Genomic DNA, 15737 nt, shown 5'->3' on the forward strand with positions numbered 1-15737 from the left:
TGAGCTGACTGAAGGGCCGGGGAAAGGGGCCGGGCAGACAGCATGTAAGATGCTGGAGGAAGGGTCTGTCCACACAGGCTGCCTGATGTCCACACAGGCTGCCTGATGTCCACACAGGCTGCCTGATGCACTGCCAGGCGCAACACTCATATTGAAGTGTATATTGGAGAAGGAAAACAAGCCTTTGACACAGAAGAGGTCACAGCAAATGTGAAAACACCATTAACATAGCTGTGGCAGGTATGAATTACAAAGGACAGGCACACACGCTCCTTCCGGCCTGGCACTCCCAAAGAACACACGGAGACCTAACTTACTGAATATTTACTGCAATAAGTGTCTCCAAAGTCAGCTTTGGGAGAGAAGTGTGGAAGATTGGATGTGCAAAAGACTTTCCTCATGTAGAAAGCTGCTCTGCCCCTTTCCGACCCAAACAACGACACCTAATGTTCCCCAGAGTCGGCTTTTCCTGTAAATGAAGTCATTAGACGTGTTGGTAATCTGCAGTTTTCTCTGGTTCAATTATCTGTGATGCTAGAGCAATCCCATCAAGTCCCATAGCAGATCCCTGCCTACCTGACACGTACCTGCTCTGGGAGAAAGGAAGGTGTGCCAGGACAAATGTCACGCGCTAACTGCGTCATATTGACCTGTGTGTAAGCAGAGAAGCGGCAGACAGTACGGGGAAACAGAAAAACGCTCGGTTCCCTAGGGACATGAACCTCACACATGGGACAGAGAAGGGATCCGAAAGAAAAGGACTAACAGGAGCAAGAGGCAAGATCTGGCACCTGCCTGGATGTCTGGGAGAAAAGAAAAATGATGAAAAGTTCAGCAAAAGAGGTGTGCTGCTGATCCCCCGGTCACTTGCCGTCCATCTCTGTTTCCAGATGTGCTTCAGAGGCATTCCCTAAGCATGCTCACACTGACCCTTTTAGAAGAAGTTTGAATGGGGGTCTGGTTCCACACAAGAATAATAACTGTCCTGCATAATTACCTCCACCCCTCCAAACAATAAAGAGTAAGGACCACCACCCGCCGCCCCACCCCACCCCCCACCCCTGCTCAAAAAGATCAGGCCGCTATTTGAGCCCAAATAACTACATCTGCAAATGATTAACTCCAGGGTTTATTACCAATTAGGACTGTAAATCTCTGCTTACTTTGGCTCCTGCAAAGTTGATTTCTCTGAGAGGTGGGGGGGCTGAAAGGGACAGGGAGAAAGTCATTTGAGACAAGGTAGGGGGGGGGGGGATCCAAGCTTAAAGAGACACACTTCAGATTCAAGAGGGAGCAGTTCTCAAGGGCCAGAGTAGGGAGCTGGCCGGGCAGGCTTGCCTCCTGAGCAAACAGCTGAGCAGATGTCCCAGCCTCAGTGGAGACACAAGGACCGACGCCCTTGACAAGGGGTGTTGGACCTCAGTGGCCAAGCCACAGCCTCATTTTACCCCCAAGTTGCCCAGTAATCACTCTGCCTCTCAGAGGCAGAGCTCGGTTTTGAGTTTCTTTTGTGTGTGCTCTTTGTGTGTGTGTGTGTGTTAAGTGTACTGAATGTGTGTGATATATGCAAACATGTATGTTTGAGTATTCACACCTCTGCAAGAGCATTCGGGGACCAGAGGAGGACATCTAGTGTCCTGATCTATATCACTCTCTGCTTTGCCAGGGTCTCTGACTGAACCCCAAGCTAGACCTGTAAGCAGAAAACCCGTGTAATCCTCCGGCCTCTGCCCCGACCCCGACTCCAGCTCTGCATGGGTACCGCACATGCATGGCCACATCAGCCTTTTTCTCAGGTCTTCACGCTTGTGTGGCAAGTACTCTTGCCCACAGAGCAAGCCCTGCTTCTTACAGTTTACAGACTAGAAGGCTGTGAGGGTCGATCCTGGGTTCAAGGATTTACCTCTGTAAGAGTGATGGAGAATGGATTTCAACCCAGATTCCACAGTCTTACAATAATAGTACCTGTGACTGGGAACACTATGATTCTTGCCTTTTCAGACCCTGAATTTCAGGGCTCTTCAAATTGAAAAAGGAGGGTAATGTGCTATCCAAAAATACAGAAAAGAAACATTAGTCATGTGAGTGCTGTGTTTTGCCAGGGAGGTAAATTTCCTTTAATGGGAATGGAGTCAACTCAGACATGGTACGCTGGACTTGTGCTCACCGGAAGCTCTGGTTCATGCATTTAACAAACATTAAGGGCCAGGTTTTGGCCAAGACTATAAAACTAGAACTACCCAGTACAGATAATCTCATGACAGATGTAAGGGCCATAACAGTGGCATGCACCACTAGGCAGTCTGGGAGTCCACACCAAAGAAAGCAGCAGCTTAGGGGTTAGCAACAGATCACTCCAGTGGTGAGTGTGAAACAGCAGGATAAATCAGAGTAACCTGTGTGTGCCACTAAGAGGTGGAACAAAGGCCAAGGCCTTACATGGAGGCCAGGATAATAAGATGTTCTGAGAAGGTTGGGGCTTATGGTGGTTTGGAGCGGAAACATTACATACAGGAAAGGCAAATCCATAACCAGCGTAAATATCTACTCCAGTAAGCACAAAGTGCTGTCCTTTCCATGGAAGTAGTGGTCCAAGGTAGTCAACCTGCCACCAGGTCTCTGGCTGGTCACCCCGGGGAATGGTGCCACATCCGGGGTTCAGTGTGGTCTCTGCTGCTGGCAGATCCGGCATTCAGCAGCAGCTGTAGCCAGGTCAGCCTTGGTGGAAGTCTATGCTGCTGAGCCCATGCATTCCCCCCATCTCTGCCACCACGGCCACTTTGTTCATGGGTCACTGGGCAATGACAGGACTGTCTGGGGAAAGAGGCTGACTGCCCACGGAAGGGGTCATCCTATCCACTTGAATACTGAACTCCTCCTCAGCTGAAGTCACCTTTTGATGAGCATTTGCATGAGAACAAGGATTTTTACATCCTCGGCCTTTTCACAGAGATCTGTCCACATACGTCTTCCCCAGATAGTGTCACCAACTTTCCAATCATGCTCTTTCCAAGTCCTTGGCCAGCCTACCCATTGGCTACAGCCCATGAATCAGTGAACAAGAGCGATCTTGACCCAAAGGCAGTGTGAAGAGCGAGCCACTGGGCCTGGCTTGGGCTTTTGAAACCTCGACACAGCCCACCCCCAGTGACACACTTCCTCCAACAAGGCCACACCTCCTAATCTTTTCGAATAGTGCCGCTCCCTGGTGACCAAGCATTCAAATCTATGAGCCTACGAGGACCATTCTTATTCTAACTCCCACAAGACTGTATCGCCAGTCTGTAAATACTAACCAGGACGGAAGATGCAAATTCCTGCCTCCGTGAGAGTAATGATGGACGCCGACTGAGAAGGTGAGGGCTGCGGTGGCTGAAAGGACCAGCTGCTGTCTGAAGAGGCAGCTAGCTCTCACCTTCAGCTAAAACCTGACCTCTAGGAGTGCGAGGGCACTGTGGTCGGAGCTGTAGCGGAAGCGACTTTATGCCAGTTCTCCTCAGCTTATTCTGGCTTTCCTGCTGTTTGGTTTTCATTTTCTGAGGCAGGGTCTTACCATCCTGGCCTTGAACACCCGTCCTTCTCCCTCAGCCTCCCCAGTGCTAGGATTACAGACATGTCCCGCCACACCCTGAGATCTGCCCGTTCTGTGGCTGTGAGGGTGGACATGGAGGCTGTGCTTTGTGGTGGGAGGCGTGTGTCTGTACCCGTGCACAGGGAAGCCAGAGGTCAACCACGGGTGTTTTTCCTCAGGAGTCACACTCCTTAGATTTGAGACAGGGTCTTTCACTGAGACCAGGTACTCACCAGTTTAGCTAGGGTGGCTGGTCAGTGAGGCCCAGGGATCTGATTGATTCCACCCCCCTAGAGCTTTATTAGCTAAGGCTACCACAAAGGAGCTTTTCATGTGGACTCTGGTGAGGGAACTCAGATCCTCAAGCTTACACTGCAATCTCTCTCTCTCTCTCTCTCTCTCTCTCTCTCTCTCTCTCTCTCTCTCTCTCTCTCAGCTCCCAAATTCGAAGGGCATTTAATTCAAGCCTTAAATGTGCATCACCCCAGCCCTATCAAGTGTGATCTCCCCAATGGCCCCAGGGATCCTAAAGCAATTGCTTATTCATTTACACTTTCTCCTCCCAACAGGTATGCTCATTTATTTTGGGTACGGCATCTGGAACAGCACCCTGGAAATCAGCGCCCGAGAGCAGGCCCTGCACCAAAGCACATACCAGCACTACGATGTGGATGACCCCTTTTCCGTGGAGGAGGGGTTCTCCTACGCCACTGAAGGCGAGAGCCAGGAGGACTGGGCTGGGCCAGCTGAGGACAAAGGCTTCCATTACCAACAGATGTCAGACGCGAAGGCAAACGCCCGGACGAGCAGCAAAGCGAAAAGTAAAAGCAAACACAAACAGAACTCAGAGGCCCTGATTACAAATGATGAGTTAGATTACTCTCCGGAGTAAGGCTAAACACGCAGGAGCCTAGAGAGGGTGGGTTCTCTGTAGATCGGCCTGTGTGCTAGAAGGCGGAAACTCTTCCCACTCATTTCACGAACCCAGCCTTCCCCAAAGTCCGTCCCCAGGCATAACCTGTCATTTGCTACTTTTGCTGTTCAGGAGAGTTCTGTTGAAGGGTTTTGCCCAGGGCTCTTAACTGGCCCCCTTGTAAAAAATCAAAATCAAAAAACTACATGAAATTCTATTTAGTGAGCTGTCCCAGCCGATGACAGCAAATTTTGGCTTTACAGGATGGATCTTTGTGCTTCTTACTAAGACCCAAGGACACTTCCTCCAGCCCTGCTGAGGCTACAGGCCCTCCAGAGAAGACCCACAAAGGTGGCTGTGGGTGTGAAGCAGCTGTCCATCCCCCAGAGCCCAGCTGGGAGCTACTCCCCCAGGGCCATAGGTCAGGCTGTTTCAGGATCTTCTCAGTGAGCAACACTGTGTCCTTATACCTTACCACCCCAAAACTATCCATGGAGGAGACCCAGGCTTCTCTTTACTCACCAAAGTTCTTACAGTTTCCAGACTATAATTTTAGGATCCAGAAAAGATAGAAGACTCTGAGAGCATATCTCCCATGAAGCAATTATGCAGTCCCCATAGTACAATAATAAATACCATCAAAGCTTTACTTAAATGCCCCAAAAAATAAATAAATAAAAGCTTAAGTAACCTCTTGAATAGACGTCAGAAGGCATTGGCAGAAAGGAATTGTCTGTCATGCATTCCCTTATGCCAGACTCTTAGCTCCTGGTGATACAGTGAAAGGGCAGAGGTGGAGTGTGATTCCATGCCTCTGAAATGCCTGGAAGAAATAGGCTATTTGTTTTATACTCAGATAAAAATCTTTGCAAGGAAAAGTAACTCAGCCACTGAGATCACATTACAAATCCCACTTCATATTTTTAAAATTATAAAATCTGCAAGGTTTTTTTTTAGCTAGGTGACTACCTGATTGGATGCTGCTGCCTTGAAAACAGAGGTGTGGAAGGCCAGGTACTTGGATCATCAAGCGCAGAGAGATCACATTCCCACCTGGACCGCGCTCCTCTGGGCTAGCTCACTGCTAGAGTATTTTTCCTATTAGTTCCCAAAGCACTTTCACTGAGGCCCAGGGAAATAGCTACCTGGTAAGGTTTAAGTATAGGCCACCACAGGGTTCTTAAAAGAATTTTCTCCAAAACAGAATAGACGAATTTAGAACAGGAAAAACACGAGGCTTTAATAACATGTGTATACATGTGTGTGAAAACAATTTTCCTCATACTAAGATTTTTGTGAGAATCTTGGAAGTGGGTAAAAGAGCAAATTCCTTGCCCTCTCCTCAACTTATCATCGGCCAAAACCTTTCATGAATAACAACTAACATCCACATCTTTTCTTTCTTAGTCTGAAGCTCATGTTTTCTTGGCATGTACTAAAGTTACAGGGAGAAGGCATGCTCCTGTTGAGCTGACTGATTGAAATATACCAAGGACTAAGTGGAGGCCACGAGGAGATCTGTAAGTTCAGCCCTTGGGACTTAGGAGACAGGGAGGTGCAGGGCTGGAGCCCCATGACAGACGCAAGAGGCTTCAACACAACAGAGCAACTGAAACTATTTTTTTAAGATAATGCTTTTAGATAAATTGAATACCATGCTCTTAGCCAATGTATGCTATTGCATTCAAATAACTACGTTTTAAAGATCTCGTTCATCACTCCATATTAATTCTGTAGAACCCTGGCTTCCGGTATTCATTGTATCATTTTTATGTAAGTCTGACAAAGCTGTTTCCTCTTGCCTAAACTTAACCATCACAAAGCAGTGCCTGGCCTGTAACAAACTACCCTAGAGAATTCACTGTAAAATAATTATGAGTCATGTTTGTTAAAACTAAGTTTTAAACTGGTGTAGGATGCAAGAAATCTGCCTGCTCTAAACCTCTGTTAGGCTGGATCCACTTCTAGGCAGATGGGGTAATGGTCTCTTCCTTAGATATGTTTAGGAGAAATATGGAAACGAAGCGACGAATCTTAACGTGAGTGGAAAGTTATGTCTTATTGATGGTGTTTAGGTATTAAAGTAGCAATGGTCTGGTGGCAGGTGTGTGCTATTTCTGTAGCGTAAGAAAGAGCATGGGCTCTATTAGTTAATGGCAGTGGTGTTGTGTCTGTGCAGAGCCAATGAATTATTCTCATTTTAGAAACCATTTTTCTCAGTTAGTAGCTTTAGATGTTTGCTCTCTTCATTTTTCTAAAATTGTTGGGGTCGTCTTCTTAGCTATCTTGGTTTTTAATATATATATTTTATATATATAATATATATATGGTTTGGAAAGTTTTCTCAGGTATGTAGAATGTTTTTAACCATGTTTCTTGGCTCCTGTAAAAGAGTCCCAGGTTTCACAAGGAGGTTTTCAAATACCATCCTATCTGAACATTGTATTTGTGAGACTGCATTAAAAGTAGGAGGACTTTATAAATAATTATCTTAGAAAAGCTCTTCTGGTGGGGTTCATGTATGCGGGATGTGCAATTTTGGAGCCAATGGTTTAATATTTTTAAATTGTATTCTGTTTATTTACTCTGCATCATTTCAGAAAGATTAGAGGCAGCTATTGAAACACACATGCTCCAAAACAAAGGGGAGGGATACAGTCAAAACGGAAGGAGGAAGGCTAACACACAGTCAGAAATGTGTGACAGGCACAAGGGAGAACATTCGAGAGCTTTGCTGAGTTTTCCAATGAAGAGCACCTCAGAAAGCAATTGACTTGTCAGTGATGACAGCCAATACCACTACATGCTCAAGATAGATAGATAGATAGATAGATAGATAGATAAATAAATAAATAAATAAATAAATAAGCCTTGCCCCCCACGAGGGCAGACTGTTAAGACAGCACAGACCACTGAAGTTCACAGAGAAGCTCCAAAACTAGATTACACTAGCTACACGTGCCTGACGGAGAGTGGTTATCAAGAAATACCTGCTGGGAGGTGGTGGCGCAGGCCTTTAATCCCAGCACTTGGGAGGCAGAAGCAGGCAGATCTCTGAGTTTGAGGCCAGCCTGGTCTATAGAGCAAGTTCCAGGACAGCCAGGACTACACAGAATAACCCTGTCTAGAAAAAGGAAGGAAGGAAGGAAGGAAGGAAGGAAGGAAGGAAGGAAGGAAGGAAGGAAGGAAGGAAGGAAGGAAGGGAGATCTTGATTGGTTGAATGGGGAAAAATGAGTGAATGGATGAAATAGAGGAAAATAAACTACCTATGCAGTAGTTATTCATAGAGTGCCTGTCATGTGCTATGGCATATTCTGATGCCGTAAGTGAAAGGTTCAGTTCTTAACAAGTAAGATCGAAAGGCTGGCCAGACAGTTCAGAGGACCAAAGCAAACTGATGACTTCAGTTCGATCCCTGGAACCTGCATAAAATGGAAGACATGACTCCACATGCCTGCTCTCTGACCTCCACATGGGTGTTCTGGAACACATGTGCACACACACACACACACACACACACACACACACACACACACACACACACACACCTTAAATACACATGCAGTAATCATAAATGAAATTTTGAAGAAGTTGAATATATTTAAAACAGTATCAAGATGTCAGGTGGGATGGAGATAATAGCGTGCTTTGGGGTTTAAATGTGGGAGACACCTCCCCACATTAGAAAGATCCAAGAATACAGTAGGGACATGCAGCCTGTGGAAATGGCAGAGTCCTGACGAGGTAGAAACGAAAGAGGCATGCCACGCAGAGGAGGGCTAAGATGCAGACCGTGAGTGAGCTGCCCTCTGAATGTTTTCCTCCAGGGAAAACAAGGAGCTGGTTTGGCTGTAGCTGTGATTTGTGTGTGGTTCACATGTGACACAGTAAAAATAATGCCAGGAAAGTGGGGAAGGAATCACTTACAGACTCCAGTGACAAGCCCGTGGTTCTCCATGGGTGGGGTGAGTCAGGCAAGGTTGGACTTGAGAAAAACTGGGCAGTGGCATCATTGCCCAGGCAAGGAGCAAACAGATCACACACACACACACACACACACACACACACACACACACACACACACACACACACACACTTAGCATAGTAACAGAAAATTCCATACTCAAAGCAATGCACTGCTCTTCTTTCCTTATGTTTTTATGTTACCTTAGGAAACATGTAATCTTCTAACATGCAGACACACAACATGATTTTTCAACCACTTTACAGTTTTCAGTAATTCCTTTCAATGACCAAATCTAGCAGCTTCTTGTATCCACCTAATCTGAAGAGTGAAAACCTCCACTCCTGGCTTGACCTCAATTGAGCTCCAAGCTGGTTTAAACAAGAGGGAGAAGATGAGTGGTAAAATTATGCAAAAAAAAAAAAAAAAAAAAAATCCTGGTCTGCCTCTTAGTAAGAGCAAATCCTGTGCCTCCGCGCTGGCCGGAATACTCAAATGCAGTCACTATTAGGAAGTTAGACCCAGAGAAATGTCTGCTCTGCCGAAAAGGGTTGAGAAATTTGACACCCTTTGAATGGTGCTTGTTGGAAATCACATTGCCAGAGAATCCCTCTTGGAGACATATAGAATCATAAATAGAATTTCCACCTGTCTGAGTATCCAGCTGAAAGGCTAGGGGGAACTGATGTCCCATTTGTCGCTGGGTTTTTACCAGGAGCCTGGGAAGTCCCTGAGACTCAGCCACAGGTTTGCCTACGTTTCCGGCTCATGTTAGAATGTTCTGTGATATAAAGTCGAAAGTCAGGAAATCAGCAGGAGCCAGAGCTGGATCAGTTCCGGCGGTCCTGGGGACAGTGGTCCACTCTTGGGCCCCAGGCTCCACATAGGGAGTGGGCAGGAGACGGCTTCCATTTCCCACACACGGAGTGGGCTAAGGAGGAAAGGAAGGAAAAGGCGCCGCCTGAGTGGTGGGACTCCTCTCCATTCTCAAGCGTGTTTCCAAAAGGCTTGTTAAGAAGGGTGTTTCTGACCCCTGTTTATGGCGCCTCCATCGATCTTGTCTCTGTCACCCTCAGGTATTTCACTTATCTGCAGAGAGGCCCTTTGGAGACCCTAAGACCAGCAGTTAATCAGCAATGGCCTGACCATGAAAGAGTCCATAGTTTCAGTTAACATTGTTTGAGGCTAGAAACAGCATCCCAACCCATGTGTCCACACCAGCAGGGCCAGAAGGCTGCTTCCTCCCAGAGCGGTCGCTGAGTTTTCAGTTGCCATGGTGACAGGTGAACGACAGCCCCTACCAGTCCCGTGTCCTGTTTTGCTTTCTCTGAGACATTAGAACAGAGACTGTCTCGTTTGCTTTTGCTTTTGTTTAATTTTTCTTTCTGAAATGCTTTCTTCATCTCACACCGCCTCTCTCCCTCTGCTTCAGCAACTCACGAATCATCCTAAAACACTTAGGCATCTGCCTTTTGCCAAAATTACTTCTCTAAGAAATATAGAACATGAGGCTGGACAGACAGCTCAGTGGTTAAGAGTACTTGCTGCTCTTCCAGAGAACCTGAGTTTAATTCCCAACACTCACGTGGTAGCTCATAACTACCTGTAACTCCAGCTCCAGGATGTCCAACGCCCTCTTCTGGCCCCCACACGCCCTGCGCCCATGTGCACACACTCAAACGCATACACATAATTTTTTTTAATAAAAATAATTCTTTGAAGAAACATGGGATGTCCTCTTTTCCTGTTTAGGGCTTAAAGCCCAAAGGTATTAGTAAATATTTAAAGTCCATGAGGAATGCAGATGTATTCACATATCAGCTAGAAATAGTGTTGAAATCCCTCATCAATACATGCATGGAATCACACAGCCCAAAGGAGACTTCCAAAAAGACATCGTAGGATTGAAGTCTCCTGACCACAGATGACTCTAATTTTTTACTCTTTCTGAATATTTAGTGCATGTTGGTTCACACAAGGAAGAAAAATAGTATTCTGTTGGAAGTAGGAAACAAGGGCAGCCTGGATTTTTATGTTAAGAACCTCCTCCGTACTTTTTTGTTTCTGTTTAGCTTTGCTGACATTAACACTGGTGGTATTGGCTAAAGGAAACTGTGGGTCATATGGGTTTTGTCAGGAGTGCAGACTCTGACAAAGAGTGTTCATTCTGGTGTTGGGATGATGCCCTGGTCCGTGGACATCCATTGAGTGTTCTTGGCAGTTGCTAATACACTAGTCATGTTCATAGTCATGGAGTTGAGAATTTACACTGGAAGTCATAAGCACCCCACTTCCCAAAGCAAAGACGCTGTTAATGTTCTAAAAGCACCTAAATACCTCAACTATCTGGGCTGAGAAGAGGAGCTGCAGGCTTTTAAGAGGGCAGCTGATGTCCTCATTCTGTGTAGTCAAACCAACAGGACCCGCCATTCTCCTTCTCACTGTGGAAAAGTAACATCACCATTTCATTCATATCCCAAAGTTATAAATATAACCTGTAAATTTCACTAACTTGTTTCAGTTTCGTTTGCTCCTTAAAAAGTACAACTTGCATTTTGCAGATGGTCATTTCTAGTGTGTTCTCTGCGACTTTCTTTTTCTGTATGAAATTGCTGTATTGTTAATGTGTGTTCGTTTTCGTGGTTTTATTTCCCATTGGTGCACTGTACAATGGCATGTTGTAATGTACCATGAAGAAAAGGATAATATGCAGATGTACTATAAGGTGTGTTTTATTTTCAAATGACTGTGCTGTTGACAATATTTTGATTTATCAAAATACTAAGGGAAAGTTATAAATTTACCAAAATGTGTATATTTTAATAAATGCATAAAGCTTTATTGTGTGCCTTTACATTTAAATTTTGGTTATTAAAAAGTCAGAAACAAAACTGTCTTGCTGTTAACTATCCACAGTAATGTAAAGCTTTAACTCAGAGAACTACCCGAAGAGGGAGACGAACCTGGAACTTCCTGTGCCACCTAACATCACAGTGGCTGGAGCCTGCTGCTTTCTTCCATCCCAAAATGGAGATGAGTGGGTGACTCTCGGCTTACCTGTTTCAATTATCCTTTGTAGAAAAGACAGAGAAATGGCCTCACTTAAAACTACTCACATTATTGTGGAATATTCATTTCCAGCATCAAAATATTTTCAAAACCACAGCTTATCGACTAACAAATGTGAACTTGCAAAAAATCAGAGCTGTCCAACATTTAAATTCACTTTTCTCCTTGGAGGAGGGCACAGAATCTCCACCTGGGCGACCTTCCAGAAGAGCCTTCCTTGGTCACTTTCTATTGGGACTCCACTCATGATGGCCTCCTTTACTGTCCCATCCCCAGTGCCCCAGCCACCGCCCCACAGTATGATCCTAATACTAATATGGAACATTCAACTCATTTTTCCTATCCATTTTAAAAACAAATTAGGAAAACATTGACTGGCCACCATCCCAAACCAGTCATCACCATACAAATGGTGGCTTAACGTCTTTTTTTAAGACAGGGTTTCTCTGTGTAACAGTCCTGGTTGTCCTGGAACTTGCTTTGTAGACCAGGCTAGCCTCAAACTCATGGAGATCCACCTGCCTCTGCTTCCCAAGTGCTGGGATTTAAGGCATGTGCCACTACCACCTGGCAATGTTGTCTTTTTTGATGCCACAGAATTACACCTGATGATAATGATTTCACCAGGCCTGGTGAAATACCTGTAACCCCAGAACTTATGAGATGGAAGCATTAGGAGTTTGGGGTAATATTGAACTATACAAGTTCAAGGCCAGCCTGGGCTACCTGAGACCCTGTCCAAAAAAGGGGGCAGCAAGTTCAGATCCCCCGCATCCATGTAAAGCGGGACATGTTAGTGTGCATCTACAACCCCAGTTTTCCTGTTATATGAGAACATTAGATGAGAAGCAGGAACAGGCGAATCCCTGGAAGCCCCAGACGCCCAAGGGCCAGCTAGCCTGTTCTGTGCAATGATAAATAAACATAAGACCCTGTCTCAAATAAGGTGGGAAGTGAGGACAGACACTCAAAGTTGTCCTCTATCCTCCACACATGTAGCATCACACATACATACACAAGAACTTGCATGATCTCAGGAGGAAGGAAGACAGAGAACACAGGTGAAAACTAGCATGTTCTGGGTCTTCAATGGCCATGGCTGAAATCCCTGAACAGGTGACCTCTAAAGAGGACGGGTCCATCTGGTCATCTGGGCTTCAGGGTGGTGCTTATTGTCCAAGTCCACAGTCAGACACCGAACTCAGTTGTTAACTTTCCTGCAAACTGGTGCCTCTCCACTCAGAACCAAAGCCTTTGCTGGTCCACTTCAGAACCCATTGCATGTGGTCCTGAGACCCAAGGGACCAGATGCACCACTTCATGTGGTGATATTTTTTTTTTTTTTTTTTTTTTTTGTGCTCTAACAAATAAAGTTTGCCTGAAGATCAGAGGATAAAACCAGCTACTGTGTTATATATAGAGGTCAGGCAGTGATAGCACACGTCTTTAATCCTAGCATTCAGGAGACAGAGATTCATCCACATCTCTGTGAATTCAAGATCACACTGGAAACAGAGCCAGGCATGGTAGCACATGCCTTTAATCTCAACACTAGTTAATTATAGAGGCCTGGAGGTCTGTACAGACAGACAGGAAGTGATGGAGCTGGGCAGAAAGAGGAAAGTGATATAGGTGGGCAGAGAGAGGAAGGAAGACGGCAGGGCACAGAAGGTATATAGGCGTGAGTATACAGGAAGTCGCTCTCTCTTTGGCTGAGTATTTCCTAGAGGTAATATGTGGCTGGCTTGCTCTCTGATCTTTCAGCTTTCACCCCAAAACCTGACTCCGGGTTTTTTATTAATAAGACCATTTAGCAATTCGAGTTACAACTTAAGGCTTAGGTATGCAGACATCTCCTCTTCCAATAACACACTATCATTTCTGGGCTCTGCTCACGAAAGCTTTGAGCCAGTGTGTGCCACAGATTCTCACAGGATGATTAATAACTTTTCATGCAACCATTATTGAAATTTGTAAGTAAGCTAAGAATGGTAGGATGTTAGATAAGAGGTAATAAATACTAACAACTAATTTTTATTAATTTTTATTTTTTACATTTTTTTGGTTGTATTACATTTTGCTATCTGTGTTCTTGAGATTATTCATCTATGTGAATGGACTACTAGACAATGATCTCACCTCTCTCCCCAGCTCCAGTTCACATCACTGGCTGGAAATTAGCTATGGAAAATGACAAACTTTTTTTAATGGCACTGGCTTTTGTTTTTCACAAGAAGTTATTATGCACATATTTAGCTGTGCATCCCTGCTTACATCCTTCCCACATCACTGCTTACATCCTTCCCACATCACTGCTTACATCTTTCCCACATCACTGCTTACATCCTTCCCACATCACTGTTTACATCCTTCCCACATCACTGCTTACATCCTTTCCCACATCACTGCTTACACATCACTGCTTCATCTTTCCCACATCAACTGCTTACATCCTTTCCCACATCACGCTACAGTCTCTTCCCACATTCACTGCTCTACCAATCTTCCCACATCACTGCTTACATCTTTCCCACATCACTGCTTACATCCTTTCCCACATCACTGCTTACATCCTTCCCACATCACTGCTTACATCTTTCCCTCATCACTGTTTACATCCTTTCCCACATCACTGCTTACATCCTTTCCCACATCACTGCCTTCACATCCTTTCCCACATCACTGCTTACATCCCTTTCCCACATCACCTGCTTACATCCTTTCCCACATCACTGCTTTCCCACATCACTTTCATCTTTCCCACATCACTGCTTACATCCTTTCCCACATCACTGCTTACATCCTTTCCCACATCACTGCTTACATCCTTCCCACATCACTGCTTACATCCTTTCCCACATCACTGCTTACATCCTTTCCCACATCACTGCTTACATCCTTCCCACATCACTGCTTACATCCATCCTTTCCCACATCACTGCTTACATCCTTTCCCACATCACTGCTTACATCATCCTTCCCACATCACTGCTTACATCCTTTCCCACATCACTGCTTACATCCTTTCCCACATCACTGCTTACATCCATCCTTTCCCACATCACTGCTTACATCCTTTCCCACATCACTGCTTACATCCTTTCCCACATCACTGCTTACATCCTTTCCCACATCACTGTTTACATCCTTTCCCACATCACTGCTTACATCCTTTCCCACATCACTGCTTACATCCTTTCCCACATCACTGCTTACATCCTTCCCACATTACTGCTTGCATCTTTCCCACATCACTGTTTACATCCTTCCCACATCACTGCTTACATCATCCTTTCCCACATCACTGCTTACATCCTTCCCTCATCACTGCTTACATCCATCCTTTCCCACATCACTGTTTACATCCTTTCCCACATCACTGCTTACATCCTTTCCCACATCACTGTTTACATCTTTCCTACATCACTGCTTACATCCTTCCCACATCACTGTTTACATCTTTCCCACATCACTGCTTACATCCTTTTTCCCACATCACTGTTTACATCTTTCCCACATCACTGCTTACATCCTTTTTCCCACATCACTGCTTACATCCTTTCCCACATCACTGTTTACATCTTTCCTACATCCTGCTTACATCCTTTCCCACATCACTGCTTACATCCTTTTTCCCACATCATTGTTTACATCTTTCCCACATCACTGCTAACATCCCCCCCCCCAAGTATACCACTCACCTGCCCACTGTTCGGAGATTTCTTTGCTCCACTCCAGCAGTATTGTGGGGAGGGTTTGAGCAAGTATTTTCCCCTTCTCCATCCTACCTGTTTTTTCCCCTCCCCATCACAGGGTGGCAACAGCAGGTAGTTTTCAATCATCCTTTAGTCTGACTAGACCTGCCTACTCCATAGTGTCCTTCTTCTTGGGAACTATTAGTCCCATAACTGGTAGAATGGTTGCCCCTTTTTTTTCTACCATGGAAGAAACTGCAAACAGTATCAAAAAGAGGTCACAGGAAAGCCTGGCACCAGAATCACCAATATTAAAAATGATTAGATTAATATTCTAAGATACAACCTTACATGTGGATCTCACACATAGAAGGTTATTGAATAAGTGTTACAGTGTGGGTAGACTGGGCCTTTGTTCACTGATCGGGAGAAGTGAAAACTGTTGTAGTTCCTATAGAAAATAATATGACATTACCTCCAAAGTATTTCACAACGCAATTACCATATGATCCAGCAGTTATGTA

General features: G+C 45.1%; 1 protein-coding gene across 2 annotated transcripts in view; it reads left to right on the plus strand.

Annotated features, from left to right (window-relative positions):
* Slc7a14 (solute carrier family 7 member 14) overlaps window positions 1–5861 on the plus strand; it is a 122710-nt gene extending 116849 nt beyond the window's left edge. For both annotated transcript variants that reach the window (XM_028872599.2, XM_028872598.2), the window contains one exon: window positions 4141–5861. In XM_028872599.2, the coding sequence (XP_028728432.1) occupies window positions 4141–4463 (323 nt within the window). In that variant the 3' untranslated portion in view covers window positions 4464–5861. The remainder of the gene's footprint in view (window positions 1–4140) is intronic.
* The last annotated feature ends 9876 nt before the right edge of the window (window positions 5862–15737 follow it).

This window comes from Peromyscus leucopus, chromosome 6, assembly GCF_004664715.2.
Source record: "Peromyscus leucopus breed LL Stock chromosome 6, UCI_PerLeu_2.1, whole genome shotgun sequence".
NCBI classification, from domain to species: Eukaryota; Metazoa; Chordata; class Mammalia; order Rodentia; family Cricetidae; genus Peromyscus; species Peromyscus leucopus.